The sequence below is a fragment of the Phoca vitulina genome, unplaced genomic scaffold, assembly GCF_004348235.1.
Source record: "Phoca vitulina isolate PV1807 unplaced genomic scaffold, GSC_HSeal_1.0 scaffold25, whole genome shotgun sequence".
In the NCBI taxonomy this organism is placed as follows: Eukaryota; Metazoa; Chordata; class Mammalia; order Carnivora; family Phocidae; genus Phoca; species Phoca vitulina.
Genome location: NW_022589728.1, coordinates 37,851,219 through 37,866,623, shown reverse-complemented (window position 1 = coordinate 37,866,623; position 15,405 = coordinate 37,851,219). Strand labels below are relative to the sequence as shown.

At 37.3% G+C, this 15,405-nt stretch overlaps 1 protein-coding gene across 1 annotated transcript in view; it reads right to left on the bottom strand.

Moving 5' to 3' along the window:
* NECAB1 (N-terminal EF-hand calcium binding protein 1) overlaps positions 1-15,405 on the bottom strand; it is a 197,189-nt gene that overhangs the window by 143,902 nt on the left and 37,882 nt on the right. Inside the window, exon 3 of the mRNA XM_032421994.1 lies at positions 12,288-12,396. Coding sequence (XP_032277885.1) covers positions 12,288-12,396 — 109 coding nt within the window. The remainder of the gene's footprint in view (positions 1-12,287; positions 12,397-15,405) is intronic.

Below are 15,405 nucleotides of genomic sequence, written 5' to 3'. Positions count from 1 at the left end.
AGAGGGAGAGATTGTGAGAGCGTGAGAGAGAGTGAAAGAAACTAGATGGAGGGGCGCCTGGGTGGCTCAGTCGGTTAAGCGTCTGCCTTCACCTCAGGTCATGATCCCGGGGTCCTGGGATCAAGCCCCACATCAGGCTCCTTGCTCTGCAGGAAGCCTGCTTCTCCCTCTCCCTCTGTCTGCTGCTCCCCTGCTTGTGCTCTCTCTCTCTCTGTCAAAAAAATAAATAAAATCTAAAAAAAAAAAAAAGAAACTAGATGGAGACAGGAGCTCAGAGATAGTACACACAAATCTATTAAATCAGTAAGTAGGGATAAATGACTAATTTCTTGCAAACTCAACTGGAATAACAGTTGTCAAGTTCAAACCCAAATTTTCACTTGGAAACTATTAACAGTTCAAAAGAAAAAAAAGAGAGAGAGAGAGAAACTAACTCTTTGCACCAGTCTCAGTCTATATCTATTAATTTCAACCTGATGGCAGTGAGGATGGGAAGATGGAGGGAAAATTATTTGTGCAAATGATTAAAATCCTATTGTTTTCCACATGTAGATTTCTAATTACTCTGAATCATTCTTTTTAATCTAAAGTTCATTAAAAACAGATTCCCAGAAAAACTTAAAAATAAAATTAAACCATTGAACCCATTAGTGAATGAGTCAAGAACAATATTCAGCTGATACCCATGCTCACCTTTCTTCCTGTTATACTCTGAGTTCACTACTAAAAGCTCTTGCTAGTCTATTTTTTTCCCCACTGAGAAACCTTTTCAGAACAGAAGAGAGAATATAATATTCTATATAGTAGGAGCTTCTTTTAAAGCAGGGAAACTTTGTTTTATATATAAATGCAGATCTACTAAATATACTGAGACAAAGAAAAATTCTTAATTTAAACATTTTTGTCTGTTAAAATAAAGAAATAATCCATATTTACATTTTAAAATTAAATTTTGTCACTTTTAATTCATGGGAGTAGAGAACTATTTTAAAAGAGAAATAAATTTTCAAAAGTTTAATTGAGAATCCAAAGCCAGACTCATTATTTACTCTATACCCCACAAAAAGAGTAAATTCTCCTTTTTTATTTGACAGGATCTGTTAGTAGCATCATCCTTTCTATGGTCAGTCAGCCAGGATCTAAATTCTAAAAATCACCAGTAATATGCCATTGTATGCTTTTTTTACATCAAATTAATATATCCCATTCCTATAGCAATCAATCAACTAAGTACTTATTGAATGAGGTATAGCAATTACTGGAAATAATAGAAAACCATATTCTTGCCTCAGAGGATTGCATGATTTAGATTTAGAGACAAGATTAATATGCTCATGAAAAATTAGTAAAAAATAACAGAAGATATATAATTAAATGGTACTGTGTGAAAATATAGACTGCAATTATAGAAATTTGGAGAAAGAAGACAATCAGAAAAGAAGGAAAGGTTAGTGAATACATCTTAATAATAATCATGATTACTATTTTGTGGCAGGTATTTACCTATTATTGCTAAACTTTGCAAAATGAGTCTTTACCTGGGCTCCATTTTACAGCCAATGAAATTAAGGTTCAATTACGAGCAATGACCACCCAGAGTCCTCACTGCTCGATAGCGGAGGGATCTAAGCCCAACCTTGACTAGTTGCTGAATTCTTTCCACATTGCAACATTGCTTTTATGGAGTTGGGTGGACCTTGATGGCTGGAAAACTTTACGAGGCAGAGGAGAGGGGCAGGACTATCCAGGCAAAGTGCATAGCATGAGATATGGGGAAGCAGGAAACCATCCCTTCTCACTGAGCCCACTATATATACTAGAGACTGTGCTGGGTCTGGGAATCACTGGAAAGCAAAGCAGTCATGACCTCTGCCTTCATGTAGTTTATACCAGGGAGGTGAGCATTAATCAAATAAACACAGAATAAACACAAAATTGTAGGTTATGTAAGTGCTTCGGAGAAGAGATACATGCTACAAGGAGAAAGCAGAATGAGAACTCTAACCTAATAAGAAAGGTTTTCACTGAAAACTTTCATGAGGTGTATAGGTGTGTATATGATCATTTAAATATGGAAAAAGATACAGAAGATCACAGCTTAGGTGGTAGAGATTGGTTACGTGGGGTGAGATAGGCATGGATAGTGGGAGAGAAGAAATCCAAGAAAATAGTTTTCTGTGATTAAAACAGAATGCACACAATAGAAGTATGGCAACCAAAGGCTATTGGTAGTTAAGTCAAGGTGGTGAAATTTCAGGTATTTTTATGCTCTTTCTTATGATTTCTGTATTATTTGAGTTCTTTTTACAGTAAATATGTGTTATTTATATAATTCTTTATTGTAGAGCAAAATATCTTCCTTAAGAGACTGCTCTTGAAAAAATGCATTTCAAAAGGAAGCAATCACTTTCAGACTATTTGTAATCTATATTTATTTCAAAAATTCTGAAACCTGGAGATATCATAGAGAAAAAAAATTGTAAATACTCCACCAAACTGATCATTTTGAGAATAATGCCATTGTAAAAGAGAGAAAACTTGTATTTAGGTAGTGTTAGTAACCATAAAGAGAATTAGATGGATTCGTAAGATAAATGAGCTGGGGAAAAAAAAGACAGAATTGGTTGGTGCATTGGGGGATGAGGAGAGAGGAAAACGTCCAAGAAGTAAACATCGTGTATTTGAAAAAGATTGGGGTTAACATTTTGCTGACTTGATTTCATCCATTTGGTGGATATTGGTGAGGTAAGAAAGAAGACTGTATTTATGTGAATAAATAATTCACCTAGATTCCTCAGTAGACAATTTTTGTTTTGAGCAGTAATCGATTTTATATTACCACCAACAATTATGTTATGGCTGATGGGAAGTGAGTTCAGTAAAAATTAAAAGAGAATTCACATTCTTTATTGGGAGGAAGAGATGACAACCAGAAAAGAATCCTCTAGATAAGGTTAAAAATATAAGATGATCTGAAACAGCTTGAAAGCAAAAGCCTTTAACACAAATGATTAAAGGAAACAGTAAAACTCTGTGAGTGCTCTGAAGAACAATGGAGAAAATGAGGCAAATGCACAGTGACGGAATGGAGGGCGGTAGGGAACAAAGTCCAAAAGTAGGAGATGAATCCCAGATAGGAAGGTGGGATGGAGGGCGGGGACATGTGCAAAGAATGGAAATAATGTCCACAGAGAAAAAGAATAACATCTCTACATTGTGGCAACTCCCACACTGTAAAAATCCTACATAATGATTATAAAAAAGGAAGAGATTAAGGCAGCAATTAAGGCAATTACCTCTATACTGTACCTCCAAATATATTCTGTTGCTGAAGAGAATGAACCACCTTTTCATCAAAAAGAAAATACCTGAAAGTGATTTTTAAAACTGGCTATAGAATATTTTGATTTCTGAGAGACAAAATAAATAGCTGAAAATCTGAAAATTTACGGAAGTGGCCTGACAATGAGCTTGACTTTGGTCTTTAGGTGGCCCTGAGATAATTCCCGGCCCTGACATATCATATCTGTGAAACCTTGGGCAAGTCACTGAAATTTCTGTATCAGATTTCTTAACTGAAGGTTGTGAAGAAGAATAATACCTTTTTATTTGGTTTCTGTGAAGATTAAATAAGATGATGCTAGTAAGTGCCCGGCACATGGTCATTCAATAAATGTACTTTTCTATTCAATTAAAAATTAAACATTACCTCAATACATTTTTAGAAATTATATATGAACTGCCTCAACACAAATTTGGCTTGTCTACCATCAGAGAAAATGAGACCAATTTTTTTTTTCAGAAATTGTAACTAAAGAGAATCCACTTCCACATCATGTGAAAAAAATCTTAAAATTCTCTCCTTTATAAATCCGCAAACTATGCTAATATTCTTAATTATAAGTAGATTTGTTGAGTCCTCACTTTTCCTCCAGGAAAGAATCCTCAGCTCAATCAACACTGCAAAATTGTAGAGTGGCCTGATTTAGGAGGAAATGGTAATGGTGTCAAGGAAAAGCCTTCACAGGAAAGTAAAGAATTTTAAAAGGAACTCTCAGGAAACAGCCTGTCTTTTTCTCTCCATCTCTTTATGAGCTAGAGATGCTCAAAGAAAGTAAATGAGTTTCAGAGATGATTGAAGTTGAAAGGCACATCTGAAAAATAGCTGAATAATAAGTAAATTTGATGGCCACAGATTAGTGCTAATGGCCAAATGGAATCAATAACTGGAGACCTGGTCATGGATTAGAGTGAGGTCTCGTAAGATTGTAAGACTTCTGTTTTCAGTCTCTAAAAATGTGGCAAAAAGTGCGCCCGTATAGAATATAATCAAATAGTGTTTCTCTTAGCCATGTTCATAGTGCTAATTTTTAAATTCTTAAGAAATAAGGATAACACAATATGTGAGAACTGCCCAGAGTATCCAAACTAGGTGGATAACTATGGAGAAAGACTAAGGGAATAAAGAACAGGTGTTACGTACTAAGTCTGCCTAAATTTTGGCAGTCCCTGAAGATACAGAGCGTTGGCAGGACCACAAGGAGTGAAGACATGGCATTGTGGACATGATTCTAGTAGTTAGAGTATGGGAACACAGGAACACTGGGAAGTGACACAATCACATGGTCAGGAAGGGAGCAGGTGCAGGGAACTAGAACCCTGGACAGCTCAGGGCAACCAGGATGCCTGTTAAAAAAGATTTCTCCCTGGCTTCAATCTTTTCCATTATAGAGAGCTCCAGAGTTTCCCGAATGACCCCCACACTCTGTAGAAACTCTCTGGAGTTGTAGAAACTCTCTGGAGTTCAAACTCCACCAAGCTGCTTGTCCTTCTAGGGGAGTGGATTATATTCCTCTAAAATATGAGAGGGTAAAGGGAAGCCTTTGAGGTTGAATAAGCAGGTGATCTACAAGTTTTGCCTGCCCAGCATCTAGTCCTCTTCATTCTGAAAACATCATCCTGGTTCTCTCTCACATTATATTTTCCTGAAAACTGATTTTTCAGGGATGTGAATGAAACCCAAGCCAAGCTAACATAATTCAAGATCAGAATTTTGCTGGGATTATTGGGAAAGGAAAACAATCTCTGGGAGTTTGCCAAGCTGGTGGCAATATGAACCCAGATCTTCTAGTAGCCATCCTGACATCTCAGCAAAAGGATCTGCTCAAGAGAACAGCCAACACAGAGAAAAGAAGAGGTGAGAGATGATGGCAGACAGATTCCTAGCACCACTGTTTGAGTACTTTGCTCCAGAACACATGAAGCCTATCTCTGGACTTTACAGGTACATTATTTTTTAGGTCAGCTTAATTTATGTTTCTGTTACTCAATGACCAGTGAAGTCCTGCCTACTATATTATCTTCTGCCCTACTGTGATTTCTGCCAAGTAAAGCTTAGGAGAAGTTGAGGAATCTGTAAAGAATTTTATTCTCTCCCTCTTTAGTATCTCGGCTCCTTTGACTCTGTGCCTCATTTGGCATATAAGCATTCTGAACTAAAATCATTGGCCACAGCTGATAGGTAACTCCTCCTCTCTCTGGAAAACAGCATACATCTGCTGGCCTTTCTCTGTTTATGCCAAGGAGGTTACTTAATGCCTGGACAGAGGTCAGCTCACAGCCTAGTTCTTATAGCTAAGTCTTTCTAAAAAATTTTTAAATTTAAATTCAATTTAGTTAACATATAGTGTATTACTAGTTTCAGGGGTAGAATTTAGTGATTCATCAGTTGCATATAACACCCAGTGCTCATGACTTCCAGTGTCCTTCTTAAGGCCCATCATCCAGTGACCCCATCCCCTCACCCACCTCCCCTCCAGCAACCCTCAGTTTGTTTCCTGTAGTTAAGAGTCTCTTATGGCTTGCCTCCCTCTCTGTTTTTATCTTATTTTATTTCTTCTTCCTTTCCCCTATGTTCATCTGTTTTGTTTCTTAAATTCCACATACGAGTGAAATCATATGGTATTTGTCTTTCTCTGATTGATTTATTTCACTTAGCATAATACACTCTAGCTCCATCCACTTTGTTGCAAATGGCAAGATTCCAATTTTTTTGATGGCTGCATAATATTCCATTGTATATCTATACCACATCATCTTTATCCATTCATCCATTGATGGACATCTGGTCTCTTTCCATATTTTGGTTATCGTGGACTTTGCTGCTATAAACATTGGGGTGCACGTGCCCCTTCAAATCACTACTTTTGTATCCTTTGGATAAATACCTACTAGTGCAATTGCTGGGTCATAGGGTAGTTCCATTTTTAACTTTTTGAGGAACTTCCATACTGCTTTCCAGAGTGGCTGCCCCAGTTTACATCCCCACCAACAGTGCAAGAGGGTTCCCCTTTCTCTGCATTCTCGCCAACATCTGTCGTTTCCTGACTTGTTAATTTTAGCCATTCTGACTGGTGTGAGGTGGTATCTCACTGTGCTACAGCTAAGTCTTGACCATGGAACTGAAAGAAATGCTCCATCTGTGTTCTCTGCTAATTTGCTCGTGGCCAGTTTGGGCCTTGCTGGAATACTTGGAGCACTCTTCAGCCAGAGCTCCTTTGGCCAATCTATATTGCTAAACCTCAACTCTGGACACCTGGTCTGTCCACTCCATCTTACCCTGTTATAGTCTGGAATTTGATTTTCACTTCACTCTCTTGACATCTTGACATATAGCTACACCACCTTTTACTCTTTTCCAACTTCTTTACTGTGCACCTCTCCGTCATTGCATACTTACTTAGCCTAGCACCTGGGACTGTGACCTGCCCTATTCTCCAGGCACTTAAGTCTCGGTGCTGCTTTCTGAGCCTTCAGTTCCAGTTGAAGATGGGCTTGGTTATGTTAATAGGAAGATCTCTCTTGCCCACTATGGAATGCCAATGAACTTTCCAGTCACAATGCAGTGCAAGCTGTGTCACATACTCTTCAGACCAACCTACTGCTTATCCCTTGGTACTGGTACTGCTTTCTTTTCTTACTGCCCGCAAAATGTGTCTACTTAAGCATGTGATGAATAACTCAAGGGAGAAAGTGGCTGCATCAACCAACTCATCAAGCTTTAGCATTTCACTGTCATGCACAAATAAAAGATGAACAACCTTCTGTTTCAGAAGGAATCAAATTCTGCCATCTGGAATAAACCCTTTGATATCATTACTCTCCAATTATGGGATTTTATCTCATCATTGGTGCATAAAACTGTCTTCAAATATTAGAAAGACTTGTCATAAAATATTTGTCTTCTACATGTCCCTAAGGAACAGAACTAAGAAAAATATGTGGAAGTTGAGAGAAATTTTCAGTTTAGGAAAGAGATTTTTAAGCTTTTAGAGCTAGCTCAAGATGGACTATGCTCTTTTAGTAGGTGGTGATATTTCTGTCACTTTGGTGTGCTTCAGTGATTTAACAAGTATTGGGTGAAATCCCAGTAATCGGCACTGAAAAAATTATTTTAGCCTAGAATGAGGAATACTCGACCTGAAGACAACAGTTGCCCATCTCTAGTTAAACCCTCCCCCCATTCCCATCTGCAGGCCCTGGGAAGGTTTTCTATGTGTTCACTCTCTGACCTGAGAGCAACACTCCCATCTGCTCTACCATTTGGTCTATCTTAACAATCTGGAACTCCAAAGTGCAGTATGCTGGAAGAATCATTTTTGGTCTCTAGGGGATCTTTCCCCCGCCTGTGCTATGGTTAATACCACAGGGAATTATGTTAATTTATTCATGTGTTCCTCTGACTGACTGAAAAATGTAGACAAGCTGGCTTTCTGATGAGTAAGAGCACTTTTGATGAACTATGGAAGTTTCCTCTTGACCTAATGATCTTTCTTCTATCTATTCCTGCTCTCTGATGTGGTGGTTTCAATTTTAAGCTATCAAAGCTGTAGATTTAGTTTGTGCTAAACTTTGCCAAACTTAAATGTTAAGGGCTTTGTGTATTCTTTTTTAGACAGTAACTTACACAAAATTTGAGAAAAATGTGTGTCTAAAACCCTTTAATGGAGCTGGAAAAGATGTACCAAGGCTAATTCAAATGACTGATAAATTAATAATTTTTTTTAAGAAGAAAAAAGATTAGGCATATTTGACCCAGACAGTAGACAGTTAAAGTGAGACTTGACAAAAAGTCTGTGAAATCATGAAAGGCTTAATAAGGTCGACATGGCATTTTCAGAATGTTGTGGACTATTAGGTTGTGTGCACTTCCCTTAAGTGTGAGAACATTAAATATTTCAACAATATTTTGCCCTGTTGACAAAAATGTACGTTTTGAGCTTCTTTTTCTTTGCTATGCTATATATCCCAAGTATCATCCACAGGAACAAGCTGGCTTTTTGTTTCACACTCAACCAACTACACTATTCAAGAAAAAAACTCATGAAAAATTCAGAATGTCCAAACATAATGGAAAAGAGCTACCAATGTTAAAATTAATTTTGGATAAAGGTGATGGAAATTCAGACTTCTGATGCCTTCAGATTTCTCCTACTTTCATTCAGGTTGTTTTCCTTTCTAGTCCTTGCTCTGAGTGAAATCTTTAGGCCATGTACCTTAGGCCTGAATATAATTTCTGGCAAAACATTCATTATCTTAAAATTCTAATAAAAAATTAGGATGATTCATGGAATTCTCATTAGAAGGAGATTATACCAAATCTGGAGCTTAAGCTTGCACCTGTGCAGGCTGGAAAGGTGACCACAACTCCCTAGACACTTTCCTTAACGTGGACGGACGTATGGTTGATGGTTTCATTTTGAAATACACTAAAAAAATTTCTCTATGATTCAGACCTATAAATAGTTCCTATCTTGGTAATATTCATGTATAGAAATCTTTGCAGCACCTCAAATGTGTAAGTTCTTATGAAGATGCATGTCTTCGGGTCTGTTCTTGTATTTGTTGGTTATAGTTTACTTGCATCTAGGAGAGGAAATCTGACTGAAAAGGTCCAAGTGGCTGCAGGGCCTACTAAAAGCTGCAGTGGAATCCTCTAAACATAATTTCTTAAATGAACATATTGATTTTTTAAAATAAAAGAGAAAAGAAATGAATGAACGAAAAGGAAAGGAAAAAAACCAGGAGAGTTGGATTTGGAAATTACAACTGCTACCTAAATGTTTGTGGACAGAGCAATATATATATATATTTCTAACTTGTTAAAACTTATTTTGATCATTGCACAGCTCTACGTTTATAGTTTGCTCATTTACAAGCTACCTATAAAAACATGGTCTCTGAAAACCTGGAGGTTTACCTGATGGGTTTTTTGATGTCCTTTTATAAGGAATAATTTACTTAATTTTGGTATTTAAAATACCTTAATTATTTACATTTCTAAATAATATTTGCTTTCCATGATTGAGCATATTTCCAGAATATTCTTCATGAGAAAAAAGGGGAGAATTTAGCTAGCAAGATAGGTTCTCAATATTTTCCTTCTTTCTAAATATTTTCAGAGTGGATATGTCACTTTTCAAACACAGCAAATATAGTATTTATAGCATAAAGACGGATTTCCGTAGATGGCAGGAATGAGCTGAAATAATACTTAGAATACACTTTTGCATGGAACAGAATCTTACTTAAACAAGCTCAAGAAAATGCAGAGCATTAAGTGGATAGTGATTTAATGGACTCCAAGAGGAAGTTAAACCGCCAGGTATCAGGAGGGGCAGGAACCAGGCATCCCTAGGGGCCTTAGCAGCAAACATTCATGGTATTTGAATCTCATGGTTCACCATAAACATGAGACAATGAGTCTGCAGGACGTGGTCTAGCCTATGTATAAATTGGATCCTTCAGGCCAGGATGTACCCTTGAGCAAATTTGAATGGTTGGCAATGCTCAGCACATGAGAACATATTTTCTTAGAAGTTATGTGGAAGGGGAAAAATATATGGCATATATAGTACAATCACTAAAATAATTAAAACTTGGATCCTGCAAAGACAAAAGTTATCACCTGCTTGAAGTATAGCTCTGAAATTTCTGTGTCAATGTTTGAATTAATCTCCCTAAAAGATTAAAGCCTGACACTGACATACTTTCTTTTTTTAAAAAAAGGAATTTCATTAATACAATTCAGAAGCCTGTAATATATTTTAGCTCCAAATTAGGTTGAACACCATTATCAGAAAACAGTTACCAGAAAAAGTGCTTTTACTAATGCATATGTGAGAGTAACTGGTAGAAATCATCACTCCTTTGGACTTATGGTATAAATCATTGCATAGACTTCTTTAGCATTTAATGTAATCTTAATGCTATGCCAAGTAATTTCAACTAATAAATGTATAAATAAAATAACAAAACCAGGCCAAAAAGGTCTATTGAAAACTTTATTTTTCACTAATAGGAGTAAATGTGTTTTGAAAATTTTCCGTGACATCTAATTTTGCAACTATGACTCTCAATAATTGTTCCAAACCTGGATATTGTTAAAACTCTAATAATCATTGTAATGAAGAAGAAATAATCAGCATACATAATGAAGTCTTAGCATCTCAGCTTCCAACATCTGAGCCACAAAAGGAGCCTCTGCTCTTTTTTTTCACTTAGATATCATTTCTCAGAATGGTTCACATGGCTTCCTTTCTTCCATGCATAAACATTATTCCCCAGCAGTCATTTAAGAATTCAGCTAATATCTGTGGTCTTTCTCCATCGTTACCCCATTAGCTCTGTCCTTCAGTGGCGCCACAATGACCTACAAAGATGTTTCCCCGTGGCTTAAGAGCTTTAAGAGCATCTCCTGGCCTGCAGATTAAATCTGAAACACTTTTGCTTCTCAGAGTGCCAATTCCTTCTTGTCTGGACCATTCTTCCCTTTCCACATTTTTCTCCTCCTGCTCTCAGCCTTACAACTGACACTTTGGTAACACGAAAATACTTGTCACTCCCATCCAGCGTATACTTGCAGGCCTTTACTTATGCATTTTTCCTCTAGTTGGAATATATATCCCCTAATCCCCTTCTTTACCTAACCAGTTTCTGCTCTCCCATAAAGACTCAGCTCCTGGCTACCGAATCCTCGGAACATTCCTGGAGCCTACCAAACTAGGCTAAAATTCCCTGCCCCACTGTGTTATCCCAAAGTGTTCCGTATATACCTCAGGCACAGTATCTATGATATTATACAGAAGTGATCAGTTAGTGGGTCTACTGTTCCATAAATTATAAGCTGGTTCCATGTTGCACCACCAATACCCAGGAGGGACTTAGAGTTGCTGAACAGAATGGAACTTGTGACACAGTTATCGGCTCACACTATTTCTGACAACAAAAAACTTAAGCGATTTCATAGGGAATCTGAAATTCCAATGGAAGTCAAGAAATTTACAAACTGATTATTTAACAAATTTGCAGCTGCTTGAGGAAAATGAATTTAATCTTTCTTCTTATTAGCTCGCCACAAAAAAAGTCTGTGCTTAGATGTAGCCCAACAGCATTTTCTTGGCAAGCTGGCTCACTGCCTAGAACCATGTCAACACATTGCTTAAAGCAAGACAGTGATTGTTCAAGTAGCAGACACGCTGATGGGTCTCATGGCATGACGCGTTTTCCACATTAGAATTCTATAATCACGACTGTCACAAATAATGTGATTTGGTTCAATTACCCAAATCAAACAGCACATTTCTGTTGTTCTATAAGTAAATTGCTCATCATTTTATATTTTTAAGTATAGTAAGAATATAAAGAGACTTTATTAATGCTATACTAATGCAAAGGAAAGACCTATATATATGTAAAATACATAAAATAGATAGATCACTGTACTCATTGATTACTCAGAAAAAAATTCTGTGTCCTGAATTACTTGCATGTCTCAGGTAACAGTGATTTGGAGTTAAGCACATCTGAATTGTCCAGATAATCACTGCAGCTCTGCATTGCACTGCACTAATATAAGAATGGCTTAAGGACAATTTTTAGATGGAGCAAACAGAGATGAAAACTAAGAAACAAGGTAAAATTCTATTTTCTTACTAATGATAGAATTAGAATTATTTATAATTTTTGCTTTTGTTTTACATTTTGCACACTCTAAAGCTACCTTAAGAGGGCTCCCTCAGAGAAGATCACTGTTTTGCAAGTCAATACTCAGTTTTTCAGAGTATTTCAATTACTAAAGAGGGGGTATCTCAAAATTAACCATACAGAATTAAACATTACAAAATGTGCCCTTTGCATATTTCCTCATTCTCTCCTTCATCAGTATGTGCTTGGTCACACCTTCTCTATATCATTTACAGAATCCAATGGTAAAAAAATTTCCTTACTTGGTATTATGTGTATCAATGGTATGGAAGAGCTCATGTAATTCTTCTCCACTCAGAACACCATCTGCAAAATATGCTTTGAATTCTTCAAAGGACAATTTTCCATCATCTGAAATGGGAGGAACAGACAGAAGAGAAGCAAATCATTTCAACTTTGTATATTGTTTTATCTTTTAATTTTAAAAACTTTGCCCAAATGCTTATGCAGGGTTATTTGTGTATGTATACACATTTATTTAAAAAGAAAGAATAATTCAAGGTGTTAAAAAGAAAAATAATTTAATATCTCTCTATAGTACATAGATTTCAAATGCATACTCCCTGATGAAATAGGTCTACATGGTTTTAAAAGTATGTTTGAGGGGCACCTGGGTGGCTCAGACCGTTAAGCGTCTGCCTTCGGCTCAGGTCATGATCCCAGGGTCCTGGGATCGAGCCCCGCATCGGGCTCCATGCTCTGCGGGAAGCCTGCTTCTCCCTCTTCCACTCCCCCTGCTTGTGTTCCCTCTCTCGCTGTGTCTCTCTCTGTCAAATAAATAAATAAAATCTTTAAAAAAATAAAAAATAAAAAATAAATAAAAGTATGTTTGGGATCATTTATTTCTAGGGCAAACATTTAACAAGCAATTTAACTAAACATGCCAAAAATATATCCACCCAACCAAATAAAAGCCAAAGACAGAGTCAATTATTTAGACATTTTATCTTCATATACAGGACCTAGCAGGTTACAGAATAAATAGCAGATGTTTAATAAGTGTATATTTATTGAATGAATGCTAACATTTAGATTTTAGAATTATTACAATCCAACAAACTGTTCATTCCTTTACTACTTAAACAAATGAACAAAAGTAAATGACAAATTAGGGAGTCTAATAAAAAGAGATAAGAGGTGTAGACATTAGTATAAGTATGTTACACAGTAACACACAGTAAGTGCAATAAGAGATACACTTTGGAATGCATGGCAGTTAGGGCAATCAAAGATCCTTTCATTTGGGAGCATGAGGAGTTTTAGTAACTTTTGCACCTGACTTTCTACAACAGGTAAATGTGGATAAGCAGAGATGGAAGAAACACATTAGTAACAGATGAAAGTAAAAGATCTCTACAAGATTCAGAAGCAGAGGGGCGCCTGGGTGGCTCAGTTGGTTAAGCGTCTGCCTTCAGCTCAGGTCATGATCTCCGGGTCCTGGGATTGAGTCCAGAGTTGGGTTCCCTGCTCAGCAGGGAGTCCGCTTCTCTTTCTCTCTCTTTCCCTCTGCCCCTTCCCACCATGCATTCTCTCTCTCCCTCTCTGAAATGAATAGTATCTTTAAAAAAAGATTCAGAAGGAGAGAATTTAAGGGAGTGAATGGACATGAAGGAAAAGGAAAGTATCCTTCCTTCTGTGTAAGAGCTGGTTTGCCAGTTATCTCAGGTTAAGTTGCCAAATGACAATGTTCCTCTTCATTTACAAAGAGGCAGCAAAGGACTAAAGAGGAAGGGACTTAAGGTCACAAAATTCCTATTGTGTGGTCCTACCAACAACACCATACTGAACAAAGTAGAATTTGTCTTTGAGAAAAAGGTGGTAAGATTTGATAGGATTTGATCTTCAAGACCCATTTGGAGCTTTTTTTTTCCCCTCAAAAGATGGCCCACAGACCATCTTGAGTTCAGTTAAAATGCAAATTCCTGGGCCCTACCAGATCATCTGAATCTCATAGAGGGCATGGAGGGGTGGGGCAGTCAAGAAATCAGGATTTTTAGTGACCTGTGAGATTCCTCTTCACACTAACACTTAACATAAAGGACACAATAGGCCTAATCATTGAATGACCTACTTGTTCAGATAGTGATTTAAAGGCTGTAACATTTTCAAAAATCCTTATTTGTAAAATATAAAGACGCTTGAGAGTTTTTAAATTGCATATAATTATACTTTTTAACTTAATAGGTATATTAAACCAATCTTCCAGTTAATTCTTGCCAACAACTAACTGAGCAGACTTAGCATTAGGGGTCACAACAAACCTGATCTGGATCATGCACTGAATGAGGTCCTCACTCCCAGAGGTCCCCTGGATTGGCCTACCTCAGTCTAGCTCACCCATTCAAAGACCACAGCAACTCACTGCAAAATGAAGTTGAATCCACCAGGTCCATCAGTTGTCTAATTTTGTATTTCTGCTTTTGGATGGGCTATTTTAGTGTCATGTCTCAAATAACTATTTTTAACTTTGGCTCCATGTAACCTGATGTATATTCCAGACTGGACATAGTATAGTATCTCTACTGTGTATCTCCTTACTTTGACAAAATACTATATCACCAGGTTGGGGAATTGGACACAAACCCCACATCTAGGTATAGGAAAGAGAGAGAGAGAACGAGAGAGAGAGAGAGAAGAAAAGAAGGAAGGAAGGAAGGAAGGAAGGAAGGAAGGAAGGAAGGAAGGAGGAAAGGAAGGAAGGAAGGAAGGAAGGAAATAAGGAAGGAAGAAAGAAAGAGGAAGGAAGGGAGGGAGGGAGGGAGGAAGAAAGGAAGGGGGAAGGAAAGAGAGAGAAAGAAGGAAGGAAAGAGAGAGAAAGAAGGAAGGAAAGAGAGAGAGAAAGAAAGGAAGGAAGGAAAGAAGGAAGGGAGGAAGGAAGAAAGGAAGGGGGAAGGAAAGAGAGAAAGAAAGAAAGAAAGGAAGGAAGGAAGGAAGGAGGGGAGGAGGTGGAAGGGAAAGGAAAGGAAAAAGGAAAGGAAGGGAGGCAGGAAGGGAGGAAGGAAGAAGAGGGAGGAAGAGGGAGGGAGGAAGGAAAGAAGATAGAAATCAACTCACTATTTTCAACTCTATATGGAAATTTATAACAGATGTAATACATACATATTCATGGTGGAATGTGTTTCTTCGGTGAATATTTTTTTGACCTTTTCATTTATTTATTTATTTATTTATTTTTGCATTTTATTTTTTTTAACTTTTTTAAAAAATTTTATTTTGTTATGTTAATCACCATACATCATTAGTTTTTGATGTAGTGTTCCATGATTCATTGCTTGCATATAACACCCAGTGCTCCATTCAATGCATGCCCTCTTTAATACCCATCACCAGGCTAACCCATCCCCCACCCCCTCCCCTCTA